This window comes from Psammomys obesus, unplaced genomic scaffold (assembly GCF_907164565.1).
Source record: "Psammomys obesus unplaced genomic scaffold, mPsaObe1.curated_primary_1811, whole genome shotgun sequence".
Lineage (NCBI taxonomy): Eukaryota > Metazoa > Chordata > Mammalia > Rodentia > Muridae > Psammomys > Psammomys obesus.
Window position 1 is genome coordinate 8,556,790 of NW_026596120.1, and position 17,232 is coordinate 8,574,021.

The following is a 17,232-nucleotide window of genomic DNA, read 5'->3' on the forward strand; positions in this document are numbered from 1 at the left end:
GCTGGGCTGTCGATATTTTGGTATTGTTGCAGTGGTTTTATTTTTTTACCTGCATTAATGTGAATAGAGATGTATAACTCATAACCAGGCACTCAAATATAAACGTTAAGTCATCTCCATGTCACCTAGAAATTGAATAAGGTAACAAATATTTGAAAATTTAAAAAGCAGAAAACAAGACTATAGAAAATGTAAATCAGTACCTTTTAATACTTAGATTTTAAAATGTTCAACTTAGTATTATATGATGGAATGACTAACAAGAAAATGAAATACATTTTTAATTGTTGTTCTCAGGATGCTGCAGAATGGCTGACAACTATTTCTTGATAAGTCTGAAGTGCTAATTCTATATATGGTCCTCTCTGTGCTTCTGTTTTTGCGAAGACCTATTGAAATAAAAAATAAATAAATAAATTCTATAGTCTAGAGCATAGGACACTAAGACAAAGTCAGCTTTAAGACATTATTAACATTTCTGCAGCAGGAACGCAATGCCCAGGTCTTTAGTGTCACAGTGATCTCCCTGAATAGAAAAGTGTATGCAGACAGAAGTACAGCATCCAACAGCTGCAGCAATACTAATTCGAAACCTCAGAATGGCTTTCATCTCTATTAATCCACTTCCAGTAAAGATTAAGACCATGATATTGTACCTGCTAGATCAAAATGAAAAGCCTAAGAGAGCTAGCAAAGTTGACTTTTAATCAAAAATATTTTGATGACTTCATGAGTTCATCTCTTAAAAACAAACAACAACAACAAAAGCTACCGCTTGCTCTCCCCACAGAAAGGGTCAGTACCAGTGTGTACTCCTCTTAGGGGCACCACCCATCAAACCCATATGGAAAATTTCAGTGACTTTCCCTCCCAGGGTAAATACACCATCTGAACCCAGCATGGAGGATAAATCTGGGGAGCCTGTGGCCTGAGAGGTGTGTAGTTCCAAAATGATCATTTAACCAAGGCTTCTTGACCACCTCCAGAGCAGCATGGCCTTCCACTGCTCCAAAGAACATGCTGTTCCCACTGTCTGAACCTCAACTATAGCTGCCATACCATCTTGGGTACGGCACAATTTCCCCAATACCCAAAGTCCGGGTAGTAGGAAAAACAGGGTTTATGTTCACATTAATGTTTTTGAGGCCTAAACTATTCCATATTCACAACTGTTATTAAATATGACCCATTTCTGAATCTTCCCTAATTCAATCATCACCATAAAACTGACAAAAAGGACTCTACCTTAATTAAATTTACTCCCTCAGCAGCCTGCTCTTTGGCCTCTTGAGCTGACTGGCCATCTGGATGGAGCATGTGATAGAGCCGGACCAGGCTGGTGGCATCATCAATCCTGAGAGTGAAAGGGTTTAGCATTATCCAGGTGTTTCCATTAGTTTCACAATCCTACAAGAGTGTTTGCCAACTCCAAACTAAATTACATTTCAGACTTAACTCTGGTGAGGGTATTCTGTAATTCCAAAAGCATTTGAAGGGGCCTGCGGGATGGCTCAGCAAGTAAAAGTGCTCGATAACCCGAGTTCCATCCTGGAACCCACATGAAAGTGTAAAGAAAGAACCAAGTCTACGAAACTGTTCTCTTATCCTCTAACCTATGAAGCAGGTAAGACAACGGGCAATACATGAAGTGCCCTCTTTATGAAAATGTGGCTATGTTCTTTGGGAGATGAATATCCCTTTCCATAAAAACAATTCCTAGTGGCAGAAGATTTCCAAACCAGCTCAGCTGGCCACCATGAGATAGGTTCCAATTCAGGATTAAATTCTGCTTTATACTTTTGAGATTATTTATTCATTTGGTTTTTTGAGACAAGGTTTCTCTGTGTAGCCTTGACTTGACCTCACTTTGGAGGTCAGGCTGGCCTTGAACTCACAGAGATCCACCTGGCTTTACCTCCCTAAGTGCTGGGATTACTGGTGTGCATGAAACTTTTACCTGTCTCCAAAACAAAGTCACAGGCTTCCCACATACTACATACCTTCTGACCACTTGCACCTCAAAGCTGAGGGTTGGGGATGACATAAAAATAACCCCAAGTGTTCACATTCTGAAGCTTTGCTATGTATACTTATCTCCTGGCCAAAGCTACCACTGACCATGTCCACTTTCCACCTGAGCTGGGAGACACTGAAAGTAAGTATAGAATGCCTAAATCCACATGACCTAGTGAAATGCTCTGGGCTCATCCCATTCACTGAAAAGGCTGTCTCATGAAAAGGAAACAGCTGCTCATACTGTATAAGCTTTTCTGGGGCAAAAAGTTGAAATGGCCAGTACCCAATAAAGGCAGCAAGAAAATGTTTCTCCCCAATAAAAGATGAAAATAATTCCGTTTAAAACTTGGGCATGCTGGCACTATGGGTTTCTATGTGTCAGAAATATGTTTAGGGTTTCAGTAGGTTTATGCTGAAGTTAATGCCTATGTCTGTCTCACTTTATTTAAATAATTTAAATGTACCTTCACCACCACCCCACATGTAAAATTAGGAGCAGGTTACTACTTTCAAAAGTAACTTACTTCACACTCCTCTAAGTTTACAGAATCCTAATACTGGAATGCCATTTGGTCTCTATTCAGTAAAGAGTGCACCCTCTACTGTCCAGCCTGCGCTTTGCAGTCAGTTCACTGTCCCAGGTTGTTAGAAGGTAAAAAGCTCTCCCGGTAGGCATGAACCACTTCAGATGTAACTTTTACATGACAAGGAGTAATAAGAGACTATCACATATTACTACAGCCCATAGCTTCCGTATCCAGAGGCATGCTATCGTTATATAAGTTCAGGATGTCTGCATTTGAGGAACTCGAGAGAGTGCACGGGTCATGTAACAGAAAGGCATGGCACTTGTGTTTGTCCCTAACTAGGCCAGAATGAGGGACTACTGCCTTCTGAACTGAGTCACACCGTACATGCTGATGAAGCGAGCTACCCAGGAAATCATTAGGAAAGCTGTCCTGATGAGAAGCAATGCTGCACCTTAAGCAACACGAGTGTAACCTATGTGTGCAAGGTTCAAACTGCAAGTAAGATACTTCTACAGTCTGAGGATGGAATTACTACTGACACCTCTTCTTAGTCAATCTTAAGAGCCCAGCAAGGACTTTGTGGAAAGTCAGCATTCTCATAATAGCCACACTGTTTCCTGTGATTTTTGGGTTTTTCACCTCATGTACAAAGCTATTTTCAGTTTTATATCAAATAGCATACTACATACGTAGCTCAGAAATACTGAATTTTTTTTCCTAACCACTGCAATAAAGTCATACAAACTTTTAAGTTTACTAGTGTAGCTATTTTATACAGTAGTCTATTAACTGCACAACATATTTAAAGTGTTTTTGACAAAATGGTGGTAATCTTCAAAAAAACAATAGCATCAAATAAACTTGCCCAACTAAAGGTACTAACCATCAGTTTTTTGTTTTTAGACAGGGCCTGCCTAAGTAGACCAAGCTGGTCTTAAACTTAAGATGCCCTCCCACTTCTGACCCCGGGTGCCACCATGCCCAGGCAGACCTCCGTTTGTAAAGATGTAAAACCTTCACAGCACAGCATGATGAATTATATTGGTATTTTCAGCTAGAAACTTGGGAGCACATTCTGTTGTATTCTTTGGGAATATAACATTCTTTCACACCATTTTGAAAATAATTTCCCTGAAACCTTTCAAAAGCAAAGGCCATCAAAAAAATTATTTTTCTAAGTTAAACATGTTTACCAGGAAGCTCTATGGGTAGGATAGTTCTACTGGAAAATAAGTGCCCATCAGATCTTACATTTATTTTACAATTTCTATGGAATATCCTTGAGTGCCTGGAAACCCACCAATATTCAGGAATGCTGACAAGGCTGGAAAAAAAAAAACCTGAGTCTACTGTAAAGATCCAAAGTCACATTTTTTTCTAACAATCTAGCTCTGATTATGTAACACAAAAGCAAAGCCTAGAACTGAGTTATGCTAAAAAAATAAAAATTTCAAATGGAAAGAAATGAAAATTTCCATTTATCACTAGACAATACACTCCCACTGCAAAAAAACAGACTGACTGACTGTTGGGCAATAAACAATTATCATACTTACAAGTCTCTCTGGATCTGATCGATGAGCAAACCATCTATCTTTTTTTTATTTACAAGGTACCAAGCCATTCCTCCAAAGTGTCTCGTTGAACGTAAAAGATCATACTTTCCATGTCTGTCTATATTTTCATAGGTCTGATGATGAATCTATCCAGATAAAATGCATAGAAGATCAAAAGAAGTGAGCAGCATCACATGGTTCAGAGCAACCTGCAGGAATGCTGCCACAAGGCAGAGTACAACCAGGTCTACTTGCAAGCTGCCTCTCTAGCCTCAGTAAAGCACTTGCCTCAAAGCACAGGACCTGAGCATGATCCCCAGAACCCATGTAAAAACCATGTGGGGTGGGCACACTTGTATTCCCAGTGATGGCGAGATGGATCCCTGGAAGCTCACTGGCCAGCAAGCCTAGCCAACTGAGCAGTTCCAGGCTCCTGAGACCTTGTGTCAAACAAAGCAGAATACCCAAACAACCCTTGCACAGGAAAGGAGGATTTGTCTACAACAGCAAATCTGTGCCTTCCCTACTACAGAGTGGGGCAGCCTTGTATGTGTACACCTTCTTGTGAGTATACAGCCCAACAAGGTCACCCGAATCCTCTGGTCTGCCCCACTAACAGTGGGGACACAGATGTGTGCCAACTCACCTGGCTTTTGCAAGGATGCTGGGAATCTGAACTCAGGTCCTCATACAGCAAACACTAACACACCGGGCCCTCTTCCCAGCCCTGTCCAAAAGGCTTTAAACTTGCTTGATGAGGACAGTATTCCTCACCTACTAGTGACATCACATCTGATACAGCTCACCCCCTGCATACTCACCGTGTATACAAACAAGCTAGATGTTTGGTCACATTAAGTTTACTTGGTTATTTCTACCTGCTTAGCCTGTCCTCTCTGAAACACTTCACCAAACCTCCATCATTCATTCATACTGTTCCTTGCCCTTCTAGAGCCCTTTCAAGCCCCCTATGAAGTCTTTTCTAAGCGCACTCTTAACACCTAACATTTTAGGCTGGAGGCAACAGTTATCTGCATACTGTCTTATTCTAGTACATCACTGCTGGAATGCAGGTCTTGATGCTCACTCAATCCTACGCTACCTATGCTAACACTGCCTACAAGAACAAGCACAATGAACACATCCTTACTAAGCTGTAAGACACATCCTGCATGTTAACAAATTTTAATGGATAACTGTTCCTATAAGGTTAACGGAAAAGAGAAAAGGCTTTGTCATGATCTGAGTCGTAAACTTACCACTTAACTGCAGTGCAACTCAGAGCAAACTACTTCACTCTACAAGCCTAAATTCCCTTATTCTTAAAGGGGGCTGAACACATAAAACATGTAACTACACTCAATAAATTTCTAGGTGATTCCCTGTCCTATAACCTGCATCAAAGCCTGTAGCAGAATTCAAGTGTTACATTAAGAACCTTTTGCATAATCATATTTAAAGCACACTTTGGGAACTATTACATACACTCACCTTGATATACTCAGTGGAATCTGGCTCAAACTGGGCAACACAGAGATTGAGGACATCAATATATCGGTCTTGGCTGTACATGGTCTAAAACCACAGAGCAAAGTGGGAATCCGGTCAGAACATAAAAGTTGAGCATCTGCCCTGACACCCTGTCAGGCCTGTCCAACGTATGAGCCGCCTATGTGCCTATCAAGCAGATAGGGAGCTTGATGTGGTAGCGTATGACTTTAATCCCAGCATCTGGTCAGGGACAAAAGCACGCAGATCTCTGTGAGTGTGAGGCCAGCCTAGTCTGCAGAGTTCCTGGACAACCAAAGCTACCTAGTGAGACCCTGACTCACAAGCCAAAATAAATAAAAATTAAAAAGCATACTGAAATGGCAGACTTTGTAAACATCATACTTGGATTCAAACCCCAGCTAAATTAACTGTTATGAGAAAACTCCCCTCCCCACCCCCGTCAATTGCTGATAAATCAGTGTTATGTTCACCATGATGAAATGCTGGTGGCACCAAACCCAACTATTTTACAGATGATCATCATGGAATGAAACTCAACATACCTGAAGGTTTTCGTCTTTGAAAATTACTGGCGGCAAAACTCTACGACCTTCTTTTGGGAAATAAATTTGTATCATCCTATCCCGTTCTTCCCATGAAGCTTTGCGTAGTGTGCCACTTGGTTCTCTAACAACAATAAAACGTTCCTGAAACACAAAGATAAGTTTTTAAGACTCTTTTTCAGCTCTTGTGATAGCAAATACTATGATTTTGGCAGACTACAGAATCACCTTGGAGACGCTTGGGAGGCAGAGGCAGATGAATCTCTGAGTTTAAGGCCAGCCTGGTCTACAGAGTGAGTTCCAGGACAGCTAGGGATATATAGTCAGACCCTGTCTCAAAAACAAACAAACAAATAGCAACAAAAAGAAAGAAAACAATAAAATCACTCTACCTTGCTCAACTCTAAATGGGACATCTATGCCACAACCCTTCAAGGCTCAGGGAACAGGTCTGAGGAGAGGCAGAAAGAATGTAAGAGCCAGAAAGGAGTGCTGTGAAATGCTGCCTTAAGGACTTGACATGGCTGTTGGAGTCATGAACTCATTACAACCATGGTTACCTGCATAAGACCTACACAAATATTAAGACCAGGCATAAAAGGCTCCACCCCCTCTCTGAGCATCTTTCTTAGTCAGGGTTACTATTACTGTGATGAAACACCATGACCAAAAGCAAGTTGGGAAGAAAAGTGCTACTTTTGCTTATACTTTCACATCATAGTTCATTACTGAAGGAATTCAGGACAGGAACCCACACAAGACAGGAACTCGTGCATAGTAGGAACCTAGAAGCAGAAACTGATGCAGAGACCATGGAGAGGTGCTGCTTGCTGGCTTGCTCCTCATGGCTTGCTCAGCCTGCTTACAGAACCCAGGACCACCAGCCCAGGGACAGAACCACCCACAATGGGCTGCGCCCTTCTCCACTGATCACTAAGAAAATGCCTTACAGGCCTGCAGTCTGATCTTACTATGGCATCTTCTCAACTGAGGCTCCTCTCAGGTGACTTTAGTTTGCAACAAGTTGACACAAAAACTAGCTAGCATACTGACCCCTTGTCAACCTGACACACAAACATATCACTTATTAAGCACAGCTTTTCCTTTCTTTCCCCAAGATATCATATTAACATTAATACAACATGAGACACATCACAAACTTTAAAAGTCCCAGTCTTCATAAATTCCAATGCTTTAAAAAAATAAGTCTCTTCAAAAATCCAAAGTGTCTGTAAAACTCCAAAATCTTTTTTAAAAATTCAAGCCTCTCAACTGTGAACTTCTGTAAAACCAAAAATACTCTTTTGCTTCAAGAAAGAAGAATCAGAAGGGAGAAAGATCTTCACTAACCCTACATATGACAGAGTGCTAATACCCAAAAAATATAAAAAACTCAAGAAATTAAACACCAACAAACCAAGTAACTCAATTAAAGAATGGGGTACAGAGCTAAACAGGCTAATCTGGTGAGGACATTTTCTCAATTTAAGCTCCCTCTTCCAAAATGACTCTAGCTTTGTCAAACTGACATAAAACTAGCCAGAACAACACAACTCTGGTATTGCTCTGAAATACACTAAGTCCATAGTGCGTAAATAAATGATAAGAGCATAAAGTGGCCCCGCTAGCATTTCTTGCCTCTTTAAGAGGCGCCCCGCTCTGGAAGCCTCAAAGGGGGGTACCACATCATCCCTCCATCTCCAGGTAGTATTTCAAAGCTTATTTTGCAGTCGAGCATATACTCACCCGATGTGGTATGTGATAAGTTATATCAGTAAACACGTATTTGTTTGTTTCTGTTCCTTCCAAAATCTTATCCTCAGCTAATACGTCATTTATTGGCTTTCGTTCTTCCAGAACTGGTGGCATCTTTAATCGTACTTTAGCTGCCTCAACTGCCAGTCTAGTAGCCTAAAGAAATAAAGTATCTCATAAGAAAAGTCATAATGTCCAAAAGAATCATCTGATAAAAGCAGACACTCATCAAAGAAAAGAAGCTGCAGCCATAAATCCATGAGCAGAAAGCCAAACTTGGACTTGAGTGCCCGGCCTTTCCTGTGGTGTGACAAAGAACACCAACTGTCCACTCACCCACTATCTAAGCAGCAAAGGAATGTCCTGAGACAGAGCCATGCTCAAGAGAGTCTTGGAACACAGCAACGCCTGCATTTATTCAGGGTTCACTATGTGCCAGGCAGCAAATGGGGGCTGGAGAGATGGCTCAGCTGTTAAGAGCACTGGCTGCTCTTCAGAAGACCTGGGTTCAGTTCCCAACACCTACATGGTGGCTCACAACCACTTGTATCTCCAGTTCCAGGGATCCGGTGCCCTCTTCTAACTTCTATGGGTACCAAGCATGCAGGTAGTGCACATACATACATACAGGAAAAACACTCATACACATATAACAAAAGAAATCAAATGTCCTGGGGTTGTTCAAGGCCCCAAACCTACAAGAGCTGGGTGCTGTTATTATCCTCTCTATTTGACTGAAAATAGGAGTTACACAGACGGTAAGTACTGGCAGCTGCAGCACTGTTGTCAGAGCTGAGCTGCAAAGCTTCCACTCTCAACCACAGACTGCACTGCTTTGTGCCACATTTTTTAGAGTGATGACCTTGGGGAGGAGAAAGGGGAAGTATCACTCTTCTCATATGCTACTGTGAACTGACTCAGATATAAGCATGTCAATGTCTCACATACTCAAACAACAGAGTATATCCCACAGAGGACTCCAGACTCTGCTACCTGGAAATCTACCACTCAGTAGATTTCACCAAACCTTCAGCTCCAAGGCAGTTTACAGCAGACATTCTCCAGGAAGGGAGCTGGAGCAGGCAAGATGAAAGATCAGCAGGCTGATTTGGAGCAGGGAGAAGGTTCAGCCTGGACACCTAGACTTGATCCCAGTCTGCTCAATTATGATCACACCACTGGTCCTCTTTGCCTGCCTATTCACAATTCTTTCCTCAATTCTGTGGCTGCTTCACCCCCTCACTCATGCTTATGGGGCATAAGCACTGAGCATCTGCTGTGGATTCTGCAACTCTTACTTAACCCTGAAAGAAAGGTATTCTACTAATACTCCAAAGTTCACATACCTCTTCCAACTGTGCCTGGGTCATTAACTTATAGGTTGGTGGCTTCAGTGGTTGTACAGCAGGCTGGAAAGTCTTCTGCAAGTCCAGGCCTGTCATCTTGGTGAGGATACTCTGGACTTCCTCATCCATAAATGTAGGTTTCTTGACTTCTGAGCTACCAGATTCTGATAAAATGGATTTCAGCAATAAGAAGCTGACAACAGTGGCAAACCAAGACTTCTAAATGGGCAAATTACAATAAAACCCATCTGTACAGAATACATTTCAGAATTACATGGTGGGATCTTTTCATTCATTCAACTTGTACTTAAATTTTCCTAAACATTCCCCATGACATGCATTGAAGACGACGATCTACTACAGTGAGCAACATGAAAAATAAAGCTGGCAATGACTGTTACCTTTCAGACTTGCCTCCTCTTTTTAGTTGTTATTTTGGTGATGGTAGAAACAGAACCCTGGACCTAGCACACAGAACTCTGCCAGTAAGCTACGCTTCAGGACTCAGATCAGCTCCCTAGTAGCCAGACATGGCACACCCACAAAACAGGTCCTGCCCTCCCAATCTTATAAATGAAGGCACCAATGCTAACCTGAAGATAACCTAGCTCTTAAAAACCTAAGAGGAAATTACCAAAGTTCATTTGGTTCTAGATCCTCAATCACTTCCAACCTAAGCCCAGCACTGGCTTATACAGTGTGCCTCTTCCTTGGACTCACTTATTGTTGTCTTTCTACTGGAAAAGTAAAGGCTGTCTGTTCCTAGGCTCCTCTTCGCCATTAGTCCTATAGATGCTGGTTTCTTGCAGAAGGACTATTTCCTTTTCTCCCTATTCATAGTCTCACTGGGTGCTTTCCTAGCTCTCTGCGGCTTTAACTGCATCCATTCGCCAGAGACTCTAAAATCCCAAGATCACCTACATCCACTACTCAATGGGCACCTCACCTGTACTTCAATACTGCCAAACCATAATTCCCCGACTTTTTCTTGTCTCTTTAAGTGCTTTCCCTACTATTCTCTATCCCAGCACCATCCATCAAGTCATTCAGTTCAGAATCCTAAAATTATTTTTTACTTCTTCAATACCCACCACACCCAGCCAGAAAAGCAGTTAAAAATGAAAGGAATGACCATTGTTAACATGCAGGAGATATTTACTGTGTTAAATACATACCATACCCAGCATATTTAACTCTCACAGCAACCTTATAAAGTAATATTACAATTATCCCATTCTTTACAAAAAAGAACACTGCATATAGAAAGTTAGCTAACTGCCATAAGTCTCTCTCCAGATCTATTTCCCACTGTCATTTACTCTGGTCAAGGCCATTCTTACCCCTTACCTTGGCTTCCCCAACTCTTCTCGGACCTCACTGCAAGCCATCTCTACAAAGAGATTCCTTGAGAGTAATCTTCTAAGAACACAATCAAGATGACTCTCACTTTTAAAACTCAGCGTTGGTTTGACTGGGTTTCCCACTAGGAGAATTATTCTCTGTCCTAGTTAGGGTTCCTGTTGCTTCCATGAAACACCATGACCAAAAGCAAGTTGGGGAGGAAAGGATGTATTTGGCTTACACATTGTAGTCCATCATTGAAGCAGAAGCTGATGCTGAGGCCGTGGAGAGGTGCTGTTTGCTTGCTTTCTTACAGCACCCAGGACCACCAGCCCAGGCATGGCACCCACAGTAGACTGGGCCCTCCTCATCAATCACTAATTAAGAAAATGCTCTACAGCTAGATCTTATAGAGGCATTTTTTTTTTCAATTGAGTTTCTCCCCGTTTTGATTACTCTAGATTGTGTCAGGCTGACACAAAACTAGCCAGAACATTCTCTTAAGACCAAAATCCTGTTTACATTCTCACGGTCACCACGAGCTCCGTAATAACAGGTGCTCACGCTCAGCACTACACTCTTCGGGCAATCTCACCCACCTGCCCAACTCTAGCTTTCTTTTTCTTTTTTTTACTCTGATGCTCTTCAATTTGTATCTAACTGCATATTGAACCTGGAATAACAAAAGCACCTCAGTACAAAGCAAGCATAATTCTGTCTCTTTTCCCATTTTCGTTTTGTCTACTCACCAAGCCAAACTCAAGAAACAAACAGACATTAATATTCTCTATCTTGGCACTCCTCTCCATTCATGAGCCCTCGTCAGTCTTACAGTAAGAGCCAGACTAGAGTAGTACTTTGCAAGGAGGGCTCAGATAAGCTCTGCAAGGACAGGCGGAAGCCGACTGAGTCTGACAATGCCCGTGCAGTTTTCAACAGCTAGAGCAAGCTCTAGGTCTCTCAAGACGCTCAGCGGAGCTTTGGTGGTCACTCACCGGCCTCGGAACTGAGCGAGCGGCAAAGCTGCCCCGCCTGGAAGGTCTGGGGCCGCGTCGCGAGCAGAGCATCGCGGTGGCGCTGGCCCGCGGCCCGCGAACAGAGCCGCTGGGCTCGCCGAGGGCCCTGGAACCTCCACAGCGACAACTGAGTTCTGACGGCAGCCATGATTACCCGACACCCCCCCGCGCCGGAATCGTCTAGATCAACTTCCCGCTCGCGACCCTTTGTGCAGCATGCTGGGAAATGTAGTCTGGGCGGAGGACAAGCGCTGCGGAAGCGTTTTAAAAACTCATAAAATTCGAGGCTTCCTGCAAGCAAGACAAACGCTCTGTGAAAGAGCTGTCTTCCCAGCCCCGCTGCCCTTTTTGAAACAGTCTCACACCGCAGTCTAGGCTGGCCTAGAAGTCATTATGTAGCCCAGGTTAACCTCAAACCCACTGCAGTCTGTCTTCTGCCCTCTGATTTCAGATGTGGGGACTGAAATTTTTAAGTAACTTTTTATTAATTTTGTTTGTGTGCGCGTGCGCGTGCGCGTGAACGTGTATGTGGAGGTCAGAGCACGCCCTGGAAGAATCGCTTCTCTCCTTCGACCCAGAGATGAAACTCAGGTCAGCCTTGGGAGCAGCTATCTTTACCAGCTGAGCCGTCTCAACAGCCGTTTACGTATTGTTTGTAGTCTTAGTTTTCTCACTTGTATAAGAGACATATTAACGGTACATACATACACACATATGTATGCGTACATACATACATACATACATGTATGCATGCATACGTGAGAAATGTTAAGAATATATACGTTAAAAAACAAGGGCTTGGGATGTAGCTCAGTAGTAGAGTACTTGTCCAGCATGTATGAGACCCCAGATTCAGATCCCAGCAACACATGCAAAAATCCCGCCAACTGCTATTGACAAATAGATGTTTGAGCCTCTCACTGTTTCTACAGTTAGTTTTTTGCTATATGCTCCTTTTCCTTTTTCGTTCTATGGTTCTAAATAATGAATTTGCATTGCGTGCCTAGACTTTTTCTCCCACCTGCAGATTTAAATTCAGCTGTCATACACACCCCCAATGTTGGCCCTTCATTCTGAGTCCATAACCATCATAACCAGGCATATACCTTTCTCCTTCCCTTCCATAATTTCTGATCATTTTGCTTATTATCTGCTTATTTTTCTGCCTTTATATGTTTTATTATAGTATTACCTGACCTAGGTCAGCTTATGTGCAGAGCAAACATTTCTTGAATGGAAGAATGAATGGATGAATGGATGGATGGATGGATGGATGGATGGATGGATGGGCCAGAGGATGATTTCACTATGTTCTTTCCCAGGGGCCTAGGGAGTGCAAGTCTTTTCCTTCCCTAGATTGTGCAGTCTACACTTTGCCCAAGGCCTGGCAAAAGAAAGTTATTGAATAAATGTGTGTTTGAACTAACTGGATAGAGGGTCTTAACTTCTAACCTCACCTCTTTTCTTCCCCACTCACCACTGTGGGAATTCCTTATACAGAGTGGAGCCGTTCCTGGCTTGTCCCATTGTAAAGGAATCTCGGCTCCACAGGAAACACTATGGCCATGCATACTTTCTCCAAGAGCTGTTTCACAAAACCAGAACCCTCACAAAGGCTGCCCTGTCTTTAAGAATAGTTTTGCTTAGTAACTAACAAGCAACAGAACTGTTATGACCATTATACCGGCATTACATAGTCATTTCTGCTGTCTGCCAGCTTTCTAAAGCAATAAAGCCCCCCCCCCCCAACCCCACCTCTCTTCACTTCAAACTGATTGAGATTGTCTTAGTAAAACGCACTTTTTCTTTGTTAATTGAACATATCAGAAATCATCCTCTGTTTATGCATTTATGTCCCAGTCTCTAATCCTAATCTTTGTTCCAAAATAAAAGTTTCTTTTTTTAGAAATGAATACCTGTATTTCTGTTAGAGTTTTAAAAGATTATTTATGTATTTAGTTATTTGTATATGTGAGCTTATGCACATGTCTGTATGCCCTTCTCTATTACCCTCTGCCTACACATTTTACAGCAGGGTCTCTTTCTAAAACATCTGGGGCTCATGCTTTCTTGGATACTCTGGAAGCAAGCCTTGGTGATCCTCCTGTCTCCACCCTCCTTCATCCATGCTGGGAGCCATGCATGGGATGACCACCTTGTTCCATGAATTCAAAAATCTGAGCTCTGGTCCTCATGTTTGTGCAAAGAATGCCCTCAGTTCCTGAGCCATCTCTCCAGCCCCCTGTTTGAAGTTGACAGCATTAAGGGTTCTGCTTTTTGAATAGAAAGGAAGAAAGCCCTAGTCTTGGCTGTAACTCAGGTAGGAGCTGTCCTGATCTCCGCCAATATTCTTGAATCTATGTAGTAGCAAGCATCAAGAGAGTGGGACTAAAACTGAATGTATGCAGGAGGCTCCCCCTCAAGCATTTTTTTTTTCCTGAGAATCAACCCTCTGCTTCCTTTCCATGGCCACTGATAACAGGAAAGGCCAAAGGGCTTGTCTTTTCTATATCCTAGTGGCTTGGTTACCATTCTCTTGCTGTGAAGAGGCACCATGATCAAGGCAACTCTTAGAAAGTGGAAGTGTTTTGTTAGGATCTTCCTTCCAGTTTTAGGGGTTAGTCCTTGATCATTATGGCATGAAGCAGACATGTCTGGTGATGGAGCAGTAGCTGAGTCCTTCACATCCTGATCCAAAGGCAGCATGCAGAGAGAGAGACACACACACCCAGGTGTGGACTCGGCAAGGGCTTTTAGTCCAAAGCCTGTCCTCAGTGACATACTTCCTCTAACATGGCCATACCTCCCAATCCTTTTCAAACAATTCTACTAACTGTGTACCAAGCATTCAAACATATGAGCCTATGGGGACCATTCTCATTCAAACCACCACACCTGGGGACACTATGAATAGACAATAGATGGACATTAGTCCAAGAGGAAACAAGTCCAGTAGTTGCTGTATTAACTGCATGTGGCACTGTAAGAGATTAGTAGGCATTGGTGGGTTAGAATAGCAGAAATATATTCTCTAAAAAATTCTATGAGTCAGAAGTCCAATGTTAGTATCCAATGGCTGAAATCAAAGCATCAGCAGGTCCCTGCTCCCTTCAGGGGACTTGTGGTAGAACCTGTCCCCATCTCTCCCAGATATTCATGACTGCAAGTATTCTTGCCTTGTGGCTGTACCACTCCTGTTTCTACCTCCAGCTTCATCAGCTTCCCCTCTCTGGTTTGTATCAACAGTAAATTTCTCTTTGCCCCTCTCTAAGGATGTATACGATTACCTTCCAGTCCCATAGTAATAATCCAAAATAATCTCTCCATTTTGAGATCTTTAAATTAGTCACTCCTGCAGACGATCGACTTTCAGACAGTAGGCACAAACTCCAGGGATTAGGAAGTACTTATCTTTGGTGGGGGTAAGAAAGAGGGATGTTTTTTAGTCAGCTCGACTGAGCATGCACCATGAAGATTTTCTCTCAATAATCCATATGAAGAGACACAGAAACTATAGTTGATAGTAGAAACTTGAAGTAAATAGATCTTGGGGAATTTCTGCCTTTTCTAGCAATGTGCTCAGCGACGAATCGGTAGCGAAATACAGTCTACAGAGAAAGGGAATAGAGCAGATCTCAGAAGCAGAGAGAGAGGATGTCTGGGTATAGATGGGGAAAGGTGTCACCCTTCCAGAAAGCCTTCCACAATCCTATCTGTAGACCCTGGCTATGGGAAACCCCTCTTCCTTCTGTGTTCCGTGGGGTGACGGAGAACACAGATGATGCAGACTCTTCTGGGGAGAGAGAAGCAGAGAAGAGTGTCTAAGAATGTGGGGCCGGTGGAGCCACTTCTTGTCCCCATGGCGTTATCTGCTTAGCCCTGGTTTTCCACAAGGCACTGTGTTAATTATGGCAGCATTCACTAGAATACATTTTACTTTTGCCAGCCAAGGCTACGTCTGTCCGTGATGCCAGACGCACACTATGCCCTATAGCGCTGGGGCATAAATGTCAAAGCCACGGAAACCAGATCCTTCTTACCAACCAACGTAGGTGATTCGAGCCTAGAATAACCACCCATGTATGTCACAGCTGTCAGGGATCTAATCTGTAATAGATGGCGCTTGCCCCCTCCCCTCCCCGTTCCCGAGAGAGCTGGCTGTTGTCGGGTTTGGTATGTGGAACATTTTGTCTGAGGGACATGTTGGCCTGGGTTGAAAGTAATTCCCATCATCTCAGAACCGGGTGGTCTGTCAGGATGCTATTTTTCAATTCTATCTGGACTCAGGAAGTCCTTTGGACTGGGATCTGGGGTTTTTTTTAAGGTTAAAAAGCCCATTGACAATTTCTTTTATGGGAAACTGATACATTTGATGGCTTTGACTTCTATCTAGTTCCCAGAGCAGAGATCTGCACATGATTTCACTTTAGTCTTAGGACTTCCATACGGGGAACCAGAACAAAAAGGGCAAGAAGTATGTTCTCAGGGTGTCCTGAATATAAGCCTGTATGCACATTTGTATATATGTATTGTATATATGTATATTGTATATATGTGCATGCTCAAGGGACTCTCTTGAGCATGCATTGTTCATGTATGTAGCCATTTGGGGTGGGTATGTGATGTGTGAATGACTGTAGGTGTGTGTGTGTGTGTGTGTGTGTGTGTGTGTGTGTGTGTGTGTGTGCCCTCGGGTGTGATTACAGGTGCATGCATGTTATGGCGTGTATGAGGAGGTCAGATGACAAGCTCAGGTGTGACTTTTCACTTTCCACCTTGTTTGGAATACAGTCTCTTGATATTCTCTGCTGTGTACACGAGGCAAGCGGGTCCACAAATTTCTAGGGATCCTCCTGTCTCTGTCTCCCGTCTTTGCCTCCGGAGCTGGGATTACAGACCCATGTGTCAGTGGCCATCAAGCAGCTGTCAACATCACCATCATCCTTTTTCCTTCTCATCTTAATGGATGGGATTTATTCTACCTCCTATCAAAGACCATACTTTCTATTCAACTGGGGACAAACTGAGTCAGGAAGTAGATCCCTGGCTGCTGCCTGGCTGGTGAACCAGCAGGCTTTTTCTGAGGATAATTTTCCAGGGCTGGAACTGATGGTTACTGGCCATGGCCTCCACTGATAGAGACAAACTGAGGGGCCAGAATTAAATTATTGGCATCAGCCAGTGCTGGTAGCTCCTGGTGTGGGCTTACACCGATTATGGTGAGCGTCGGCTAGGGCTTTGGCTCTAGCATTGGCTTTCCACTGGTAGTGGCAAAGTGTCTAAAAAGAAAAGAAAAAAGGAGAGAAAAAAATCACACACACACACACACACACACACACACACACACACACTTACACTTGATGATGAAGCAGGACAGACTCCAACAGGTAGGTTCCAGCAAGCTTCTTCTCTTTAACTTCTCTTCATTTAGCTTCTCTTACAGGCTTCTTCTACTTTATACACACACACATACATACATACATACATACATACATACATACATACATACATACACTTTCATATATTGGGTGGATGTAGCAAACTCCAGAGAGTAAGTTTCAACCCAATCTTACATACATACATACATACATACATACATACATACATACATACATACA

The 17,232-nt window shown here is 42.9% G+C and overlaps 1 protein-coding gene across 1 annotated transcript; it reads right to left on the bottom strand.

Moving 5' to 3' along the window:
- Positions 1-190: 190 nt before the first annotated feature.
- On the bottom strand, positions 191-11,767 carry Mrps22 (mitochondrial ribosomal protein S22). Its single transcript, XM_055629489.1, has 8 exons — positions 11,594-11,767; positions 9,258-9,421; positions 7,903-8,067; positions 6,157-6,300; positions 5,594-5,677; positions 4,103-4,248; positions 1,246-1,354; positions 191-389 (listed from the first exon to the last, which is right to left on the bottom strand). Exons 1-8 carry the CDS (start codon positions 11,760-11,762, stop codon positions 294-296), a joined length of 1,077 nt encoding a protein of 358 aa, XP_055485464.1. The 5' UTR covers positions 11,763-11,767; the 3' UTR covers positions 191-293.
- Between the last annotated feature and the right edge of the window lie 5,465 nt (positions 11,768-17,232).